An 11289-nucleotide genomic window follows, 5' to 3' on the forward strand; every position below is an offset into this window, starting at 1 on the left:
AAATGATATTATATGTGATTTTCTAAAAAAGAAATACCATCAATTGCCTCGTATGACCAAAAAAAAATCTTTTTTTTATATTTTGGAGTTTTCACCTACATAATGTAAAAAGACTAAGTATTGAAAAGAAAACCGCTCTTATTCATTTTATTTGGACGTACCATTTTATCCATTTGTGAATCAAAATGATTTTGATTAAGAATAAACTTAGGCATCAAATTAAACAAACTTAAGAGTAAAGTAAAAAAAAAACAAATGCAAGGAAGACCTAAAGGATGTCAAAGTCAAAAGTCAAATTTTTTGAATTTGACTTTCTTCAAACTTAAGTTAATGAACAAAAACAATGAAAATGAGAAATCAAAGCCACCAAAGAGCCACAGTTTGTCTTTGACTTTTAATTGACCTTATGTAGAAGGCTTGTTTTTTTTAACTGGTAAAAAGTACATGACCAAATACAATAGTCATGTTGATGTAGATGAAAAGGAACTAAAAAGAAAATGTGAGACAATTTAGATTGGATAAAATTGGATTATGACAATTTGGAGCACTTGAATTAAGATGATATGTTAAGAGAAAAATAGTAATTTAAGTGTTGTAACCGGTTATCACGAGTGTTTAACCGGTTATAGCTATCCGAAAATGTAATAGAAAATCTAAAAAGGAAAATTCTCGAGGATGTAACCGATTACGCATTCGTAGTTACCGGTTATCATTGTTATAAAATTGTTTTTTATTTCAGCTATAACCGATTACAAGTACAAGATTTTATGCTTTATGTTATTTTTGACATGTTATTTGTATCCCAATCCATTTATAAACATATAAATACCTTAGAGGTATTGCTGTCAATGTTAATTAAAATACTTCTCACCCTCAATTATTCTCCGTCTGTCTAATTAAATTTTCTCTCTCACTCTCTTCACATTTAATTTTGTCAATTATTCACCAAACGAGTGATTCCAAATTCTAAACATTTTGTATATAAAAAACATTGTACTTTGTAATGTGATAAAAATAAGTCTAATAAAAACTTGAAAGTTTAAACCCATATTTTGATTTTACTAGCATATATTTTTTATAATAGGGAATATATTGTATAAAAAAGAAGGGGCAAAAACTGTCCACTAAAATACAAAGAATATTGCTATTACATAGCACAAGAAGTAATATGCTGATGACACTTAGGGAATAAAGATAACAACATCCATGCAACCAAAGGAACAAAACAATAAACGATGGAGTGATAGAAACCCAAAAACAATTCAAAAACCAACGACAACAATACATCACATATTAAAAGACAAACACTGAATGACTATCAAATGAAACACAATCCTCCAAGAGAAGCACCAAGAACATTACACCATAGGAATAAAAGGATAAAGACTCTAAAACCGTTATTTGATTCGGACATAAAATATAGTTCTTTAGTCAAGCTGAGAAGATAGCAGAGTTGGCCGACCTACCAATCTTTTTATCCATATCTTGATAACTATTTAAGGGTTCTAACCCACTTTTCAAAGTTATCCCCATATTTTTTCATATACTCCACTCCAGGCTTGAGATCAATGGATAATTTGGGAGAAATTCTTGGATATGATAATAAACATATAGTTGCAACAACTTCAACCCATAAAGAGTCATCCACAAAGCAAATGATGATATTCTCAATAACTTGGCTATTTGTTATTAAGTACTTAACGAACTCATACTCATATCTTCCACCTTTGTATCCCTTTATACAAACAGACTTTAGTTGCTTATTAATGCACTCACATGGCTCCATATTTGGCCAAAACATATATTCTCCGTGAGGCATACAATCATTGGTATTTTGATCATATATTCCATTATCTTTGCCCAAGGTTACCTAAAAGAAAAGATAAAATTCATGTCATGGAATCAAAATGACATTATGGTAACGTCGCATTCAAATATCACTAATTCAAACGCAATTTGATCACAATAATTTCTAAAACCTTAATGAAATGACTACAATCAACATTGTCTGGTCTTTCAAAAACAACAGTATTAAACATGTCTCATGAAATAAAAGTATTTGTGAACTTATGAGTGAATCATTCTCAACGTACCTTGTTATTAATTTGAAGACTCATCAATCTGTAGCAGGACTTCAGGGAAGAATAAAGAGATACTGAATTAATACTATTTCCCAAATCTAAATCAAGGGAAAGAGTAACCAAATTGTGAAATATATTCTCCATGCTTAAACCTCCGGAACCCTAACACAATAATTAATAGTTATAAAAAGAATATAAATAAATATTAAGATATGTAGTAATGTTAATTCAATGAATTTTAGATATATTATTTGGTTGTTTTTGTAGCTTGCTATTTATTAAAGTGACTTGTCATTATAATTAACAGATACACACAATAATGAGTATTAAAAATATCTCTACCTTTGTTAATATTGATGCAACTCAAATTAAAAATATTGGTTAGTGTCAAATAAATAAAATGTATTCATGCATTCAGTACATATGATTTATATTACTCAATTGACAAAATAAAATAAAGCAAAGTAGAAAAAAGAAAGACTCACCAATTCACAGTATCTTTTATTGATATCCCTTGTTCCTAAAAGTGTATTTTCGTACAGAGATAAAAAGTGTCCAGACTTTTTCGAATCATTATAAGCACGAAGAACGCGAAGTTTTGGGGTCTTCAAAATTATTTCTCCATCATCACAAATAATGGAGTCAATTTCTATGATTTCAACGTTAATGGAAGAAATCAAAAGGTTTTGCACGATCATATCATAAATTTTAAAATATTTAAGACTCGAACTATCGATTTTAACATCGACTCCTAATGAATCACAGTTCCCAAGGATAAGGTTTTCAAGAGAGGAACAATGAGAAAGAATCTCTTGGAAATTGTTTGATTTAATATCCATATCGATAAGAGTAAGAGTATGCAGAACCTGAGAAGAATTTGAGAAAGGCGAAGTTGAAAATGTATAGTTCTTCAACTTAAGAACCTTAAAACTTGAGAAAACTTCAAAAGGGATATTGAGGTTCCATCCAGCTTCCATTAAGTCTATATTTTTTATTTGGTGACAATAATCAAAGGGTTCAAGTTCCATTGAAACCTCTGTCACCTTTTTCTCCAAAAGCTTTCTCATCCACCCAACAACATCCTCACTTGCACAACTCTCAACCAAATGGCGAATACTACAACTTTTCAAAGAACCAATGTGATTGTCCATAATTGATGTGATCAACATCGCTGCTTGAGCAATTGAATCAAAATAATTCTCATAATCAGAAGATTCCTGTCATATACAAATTTGATAAACTTAAAATATTAGTCACAGATTGATGATATTATATCAAAATTCTTTTTGATTGAATTTCACTTATTTTAATAGAAAATTATCGAAAAATATAAAACTCAAAACTCATAAGCAGTCTCATAAAAATACTTTTACCTGACGACGCATAGACATTTCAAGGCGCACAGTTGGTTCAGAAGTTAGAATGTAGTCTTGGATGAAAGGTTTCAACATTTTCTTTTGGTCAAAGTTAAGGCGAGATGAGTATTTCCACACCGTTTCCCAGCGTCTTGAAAGCACACTAGTTCTCGCACCTTCTGCGACGGGAAGGAAAGAAACGATAGAAGATAATAGTACATCAGGAAGCTTGCTAATCAAATCTTCCATTTCCTTTGTAGATCTCACTTTTCTTAATTTTCTTTTTTTCATTCTTCTATCTTTCATGTTTATCTCTTTTTTTCTTTCAATGAACTTAGATAGCCATTGGATGTTATATAAAATTTGTAAGGTTTGTAAGCTTTATAGTAAAAAATAATACGAGAACTATGTTCTAGAAGAATGAATTTTATTTGACTCAAAATATATATTAATATCTAATAATATTAATAGTACCTTGTCAATTAAGTATATTATTATGATAAATTTTAATTAATGAATATATATTTTTTTATTTTAAGGCTGATATCTTTTTTTGGTGTAGTTATTTCAATTTCAATTTTATATTAAACTTTTCTATTTATAATGTTATATTTTCCTATCTAGTCAAATAATTGACATTTTTTAATATATATATATATATATATATATATATATATATATATATATATATATATATAATATATATATATATATATATATATATATATATATAGACTCACTTTTATTCCTTTTAATATATTTTGATTACCAAATGTTAAATATAATAATAATAATAATAATATAATTATTATTATATCTTGACCACTTGAAACTAAGAGAAATGCTAGAAACATATTTTTTAACATTTCTCAAACACTCATTATTTTATTTGGGAAAATACTTGTGGCTTATACCATTATACCATTTTATGTAAGATCAATTTTTAAAATGATGTTATATGTGTTTCTCCTAATAAGAGAAGGAGTGTTTGAAAAAAAAATTAAAAATCTCACTAGCACTTCTCAATAAGTTTAGAATGGGATAAATTTTTTTATCGAAGGATTAATCTTAGTTACAGCCTCATGAAAAAGAAGAAAAGGAGAAAATAGGAAATAGTAAGAGAGTATAATAATAATAATAATAATAATAATAATAATAATAATAATAATAATAATAATAATAATAATAATAATAATAATAATAATAATAATAATAATAATAATAATAATAATAATAATTACAATAATAATAATAATTACAATAATAATAATAATAATAATAATAATAATAATAATAATTACAATAATAATAATAATAATAATAATAATAATAATAATAATAATAATAATAATAATTACAATAATAATAATAATAATAATAATAATAATAATAATAATGACATCTTTTAATTAAATAAAATAATATTTTATAAACTATACACTTTTTTATATATATCAAGATATCTCATATTTTCAGAGAGAAATATGCATGTGCATATAGATTAGCCAATATCGATTTCATGTTGATTATGAAATTTGTAATTCACTTCTTATTTGTTCTTTTAAAAAAAAATAAGAGATAGGTTGAGCATGTCCAATTATAATTTTTGCAAGTTTTTTGATGAGTTAGATTTTGGATATGTTTGTTTTAGTTTTTTTTTTAAATGATTTTTATAATATTATATATATTTGTTAAAGAATTACAAAAGAAATTTTAATAAAAGCGTCAAATGAAATTTTAGTTTAAAAAATTACAAAAGAAATTTTAATAAAAGAGTCAAATGAAATTTTAGTTTAAAAAATTACAAAAGAAATTTTAATAAAAGAGTCAAATGAAATTTTAGTTTATAAAATTATTCTTAAAATTTTATTTTATGTATTCCATCTTCTTATTGAAACTTTTTTTTAATATCAACTTTTCAAATATTCACTTAATTTTGAACCAATTTCAAAGAGTTTTTCATTAAATAATTTTCTAAATATAATTTTTCTTAAAATTGCATTTTTTACTATATTTTAATATTCAGTTATGTATATTTATGTTATAAGATGTCAAAATTAGTCTTTCAATTTATAAATAATAAAAAAAGAAATTAAAAAACTTTTATTATTTTAAAAATTATTTTCATAAAAATTATTTTTCAAAATATAGAAAATATATATATTTTTGAAAGCTAAAACAAACCGATCATTTATGTCCCCTCGTCCTTTTTGTTCTTTTTAATAATAATAATAATAATAATAATAATAATAATAATAATAATAATAATAATAATAATAATAATAATTATAATAATAATAATAATAATTCTTATGTTTTAATATTTACTTTATTTTTTTCATATATCATAGTGCATTACTACTTTAGTTTATTTTAATGTTTTGTTTGCTGATTTGTATGATAGTCATATTTTTATTCATTTTTTTCTCGCATTTTATCATTTTTAATTTATAATAAATTATTAAATTATTATTCAAAATAATGAAAGCAACCTTGACTTTTAAAAATGAAAAATAAATATTAATATTTATTAAAAATATATAGGTCCTTTAAATGGAATGATACATGTTTTTATTTATTATGAAACACCCCGTACATGTATGTCTAGAATAATACGTAATTGTGTATAAATGTGGTACATATGTAAGCCATACATAAGCAATTGAAATAACATAACTATTAGTACAGGGAACAAAAGTCGAAAGACACATGGCCAAAAATACAACATTAAGAGTACTAATACATAAACTCCAATAGAATAATGCTAAGGAGCTAAAACGAAACGGATGATAAGCCACATAAATATCTCGAAGCCAACTAGGACATCTTACCCTTGCCTTTGTCCTTCCTCAAGTAACCTGAAATAGATTAATAATATTAGGGAGAGATTACTAAATCTCAATTAGTCCCCTTATCGTATTGGTCCACTCGGCTCTATAAGATAATCTTATGGGTTCACTCCTTATGAGAAATGCACAAATATCACATAGTATCGGATTGGAAGTCCCTTGACTACCCAATTCTATATATCTCTAACACACAATAAAGTTAACACAACCACATATGCATACTTGTACCCGTGTATGAGAGTATCCTGGAGTAGTAATATGATTTCGACTAGGCCACGCAAGCACACCCTCAATAAGTAACCAAGTGCCTAGCGTCAAGAGACTTACACAAGCTCGCCACACGATGAGTCAAATGGGTAACAAGGGATTTACGCCTAAGTGGATACATAACCTCCACATATCATGAGTAACAAAGTGCCATTATCTATGTGGTGAAATGGCCCATCGGGAAAGTGCAAAAACACGTACATGACTGCACAAGTCCACCTGGCAATAACACTGGCGAGTGACGAGGAATTTATGCCTAAATGGCTACAAAATTACGCTAGTGGTGAGTAGCGAAGTGTCATTGCCTATGTGGCGACACGATCCCACCATACTGATACTCTAGGTGAGTAACCAAGTGAGTAATATGCCTCGTCAAGATCCACGAGCCCACCTTATTGATAACTAGGTGTGTAAGTGCAACTGAATTACCACTTAGTACCATGGGCCCACTCTAAATTCTAGCATATACAACCATGTCATGTCCGGACATTCAACTGGAACTAAAGGACAATGAGGAAAGAAGTAGGAAAACACCATAGTCTCCACTAAGTTATAATACTCTAAGTTAACTTTACAACACAAGAAACGACACTCCAATTCGAGTTACGTAACATAAGTTATGAAGAAAACAAAAACAGTATTTGGACAAAATATGCCTTATGATTCGATTCAAGTGTAAAATTTGATTCAAATCAATTCAGTAAGTGGCGTGACATAAAACCATGATTCGAAACAAGTGTGAAATTTTATTCGAATCAATTCAGCTAGAGGCGTGACAAACAAAAATGATTTGAATCAATCCAGCCATAACAAATCCCTGATTCAAATCATTTTACCTAGAATCCATCCAAAAAGGATTCTGATTCGAATCAGAGCTTCTATGATTAGAATCAAACTTGTGAAATTCCATATTTTGTGTATTTTTCATGGTTTTCTCAGTCCAATCCAAGGGAAACACTTACAACATAAGTTCTAAGGGTATTAACTGTTGGTGTAAGCCCTAGAGGCCAATACATTTTGGTACTTGTATCGAATAATAAAAGGCATTCTCTTTATTATGGTTGATTAATAAAGTCCCTGGAATAGATAGTCCGTTTAATGTATTAAGTGTGACTTAATCATGAGAACACATTAAACATAAGGACACTATTCCTAAAGTATCCGTAGTCGAGCTTTAGTGTGAAGTGGGATAACATTAAAGCATTAAGACTATTATGTTTGTAGACTGATGATCACATCTCATGGATCATGGATAAAGAGTTATCAAGTCTTAAACATAGGTATGAATATTAGGAGTAATATTTATACCGGATTGACCCGCTATGAGAATACTATATAGAAAGTTATGCAAAGTGTCATAAGTTATTCTCATGGTGATAATAGTGTATTCCACTCTCCGACCTGAAACCACTATGGATCCTAGATGTAGAGTCGAGTGCTTTATTGCTGATCCAACGTTGTCCGTAACTGGATAACCATAAAGACAGTTGATGGGTACTCCACAAAGCATGCTGAGGGACATGAGTGACCTAGATGGAATTTGCCCATCCTGCATAACAGGATAAATGTCTATGGGCTCAATATTGAACTGGACAAGGATGACACGGTCTATGCCTTGTGTTCAATATAGACATAAGGGCAAAAGGGTAATTATACACATAATTATTATCACAAAGGGAATTGTCAGATCACTTGACATTTTCGTGTCTTGGGTAGCAGTGATGTGTTGCTAGATACCGCTCACTGTTTATTATGTTAAATGTGTGATTTAATATAATTGCCAACGTCACGAAAACCTACAGGGTCACACACAAAGGACGGATTGATGAGAGATAGAGTAACTAAGGAATACCGTAGGTACGGTGCCCTTAAGTGAGTTATAGAGCATCGTAAGGTACGATGTACTTGAATAGAATACGAAATATGGTAAGGTACCATGAGCTTAAGTGATTTTGGGCATATTATAAGATATGGGCCAAAATACACTTAAGTGGGCTTTTAGCTTGAAGCCCACACAAGTGGTTCTATAAATAGAACCCTTGTGCAGAAGCAAAAATTTGCGGTTGCATTATTTTCGTTTTCTCTCACTCTCTCTCTCTCTCACTCAAAGCCTTCATTCATACCAGCTAGCACTGAGATTGAAGGAATCCGTTCGTGTGGACTGAGTAGAGACGTTGTCATCGTTCAATGTTCGTGATCGTTTCGTGGATCTGCATCAAAGGGTTTTGATCGTTACAAGAGATCTGCACCAAAGGTTTCGATCATCACAAGAGGTAAATATTCTATCACTGATCATGACCATTCGTAAGGATCTCTAAAGGAGAAATTTTAATTTCCGCTGCGTTTTGGACCGCAATTCTCCTTCATTAACATGTTAGGGCAAGTTATAGATCAGGAATGCAATCAATTTTTCATGCATTTTTTAAGGAATAATCTCATAACCATTAATCATATTCATACATGAAATGGCCATATCATGAACAAGACTCAAAAAATCAACCATAAAATTATACTTTAGGTCATCTTTGGACAATACAATCAAGAAGAATGACATGCTTCATGGTATTACTCATGACCCTTACCCAAACATGCAATTCCCCAATGTTTTCCTCGAGGTCCTAGCTTGGAATCACCTGGATTAATCAGAGTTGTTGTTGAATGATGAGGGAAATAGAGAGCTTGAATTGGTCTTTTTTGCATGCAATGTAATGAGGTTGAGGTTGATGCTCCACTTCCTGTTTCTTGCTTCCACGCCTCTCTCTACTCACTCTCTCCACAAATTTTGTTTTTGTCAAGGAAGAATGAGAAAAACCACTTCACACCAGCCCAAAATCTTATTTAAGAGGGAAATGCCACTTATTCCCTTCTACTTAATTGGTCTAGTTTCTAAAGAATTACCAATGTGTAAAAGTTAGTACCACTAGATTCTCAATTGATCACACTAACTAGATCATTAGCGCGTTAATTGGTTGGTAGTTGTACCAGGGTGTTACATTCTCCCCCCTTAAATTGAATTCTCCCTCAAATTGAAAACTTATATGAAAATATGAGGATAAGTTCACGCATCTCCGATTCCATATCCCATGTGGCTTCATCGGGACGCGTTTCCTCACATAGAACCTTTACAAGAGGTATCTCCTTGTTCTCAAAGATTTACTAGCATACTCCAGGATACGACTGGGTTGTAGTTGAAAAGAAAGGTATGGCTCCACTTCAACCGTGTCCGTAAGAATATGATAGAAATAATCAGGCATAAACTTTCAAAGTTGCGATACGTGGATCACGTCATGTAACCCAGATAGCGAAGGCGGAAATGCTAACTGGTATGAAACCTCACTTACCTGACTCACAATATGATAAGGTCCCATATATCTAGGACTAAGTTTGGGCGTCTTGAATGGTCCAGTCAGCTTCAACCATGGGATAACTTTCAAAAACACATGGTATCCTTCCTCGAACTCCAAGGGTCTCCTTGTGGATCTACATAGCTCTTTTGACGATCTTGGACTTTCTTTATCGTATCTTGGATTCACTTAATCCTTTCTGTAGTCTCTTGGATTATCTCGGGTCCAAGAATTCCCTTCTAACCTACTTCAGACCAACACAAAGGTGATTGGAATATCCTATCGTATAAAGCTTTATACAGAGCCATGCCTATAATAGCATGGTAGCTGTTGTTGATCGCAAACTCCGCCAAAGGAAAATGATCTTTCCAACTTCCACCACTTTCTAGGATTCACTCCCTTAACATATCTTTTATAGTCTAGATAGTTCTCTCTGTTTTCCCATCAGATTAAGGGTGGTTAGGTGTACTCAAGTTTAAACTTGTTCCCATTTCCCCGTGGAATGATTTCCAAAATCTTGAAGTGAACTTTTGATCTCTATCTGATACAATGTTGGATGATACACTATGTAGTCACACAATTTCTACCATAGAAATCCTTGCGAGATTAATCACCTTGTACATTTGTCTTACTTGGTAAGAAATGGGTTGACTTAGTCAATTTGTCCACAATCACCCATCTAGAATCATGCCCTTCAAGAGTATGGGGTAATCCAACTATGAAATCCATGGAAATGATGTACCACTTCCATATTGGCATATTTAATGATTGTAACATACCGCTTGGCCTTTGATGGCCCATCTTCACCTGTCGACAAACCACACACTGCGCCATATACTGGGAAATGTCTCTCTTACTGTCGGGCCACCAAAAGTCCTTCTTCAATTCATGGTACATCTTTGTCGAACCAAGATGACTGGAGAACTTACTTCTATGAGCTTCGTCTAGGATCATTCTCTTCAATTCCATATCATTGGGTACACACATCCTTTTCTCGAAAAGAAGAATTCCATCAGATGCTCACAAAATTAGGAAGATCTCAATTGGATTGTAGCTCTGCGTCAAACCATTAAGCTTTCCAAACCCTTTCTTGTGAATCATTCTCAACACTCAGGTTACTAATCAATACACCCTCCAAAGTCCATTCAAACTGGAGATCAAGGTTCCAAAATTTCTCCATTAGGTCATATTCTAGCACCATCAACTCAGCAACACAAATCTCTTTTCTACTCAAGGCATTTTCCACCTTGTTAGCCTTCCCGAAATGATACTTCAACCTGGAGTCATAATCCTTAAGATATTTCATCCATCTATGCTGACACATATTTAGTTCCTTTTGATTAAAGAGGTACTTTAAGCTTTTATGGTCGCTGAACATCTAAACATGAACTCC

General features: G+C 31.0%; 1 protein-coding gene across 1 annotated transcript; it reads right to left on the reverse strand.

Annotated features, from left to right (window-relative positions):
- Nucleotides 1-1312: 1312 nt before the first annotated feature.
- On the reverse strand, nt 1313-3774 carry LOC127117045 (F-box protein At1g80960). Its single transcript, XM_051047420.1, has 4 exons — nt 3455-3774; nt 2567-3298; nt 2094-2243; nt 1313-1870 (listed from the first exon to the last, which is right to left on the reverse strand). Exons 1-4 carry the CDS (start codon nt 3740-3742, stop codon nt 1493-1495), a joined length of 1548 nt encoding a protein of 515 aa, XP_050903377.1. The 5' UTR covers nt 3743-3774; the 3' UTR covers nt 1313-1492.
- Between the last annotated feature and the right edge of the window lie 7515 nt (nt 3775-11289).

This window comes from Lathyrus oleraceus, chromosome 1 (genome assembly GCF_024323335.1).
Source record: "Lathyrus oleraceus cultivar Zhongwan6 chromosome 1, CAAS_Psat_ZW6_1.0, whole genome shotgun sequence".
In the NCBI taxonomy this organism is placed as follows: domain Eukaryota; kingdom Viridiplantae; phylum Streptophyta; class Magnoliopsida; order Fabales; family Fabaceae; genus Lathyrus; species Lathyrus oleraceus.

Bases quoted from the DNA above. Each gene is read 5' to 3' on its own strand.
- LOC127117045 (XM_051047420.1), bottom strand. From the start codon at position 3,742: ATGAAAGATAGAAGAATGAAAAAAAGAAAATTAAGAAAAGTGAGATCT. The intron at 3,299-3,454 runs GTAAAAGTATTT...TGTATATGACAG, and splicing joins AAATGTCTATGCGTCGTCAG to GAATCTTCTGATTATGAGAA. The intron at 1,871-2,093 runs GTACGTTGAGAA...CTTTTCTTTTAG, and splicing joins GTCTTCAAATTAATAACAAG to GTAACCTTGGGCAAAGATAA.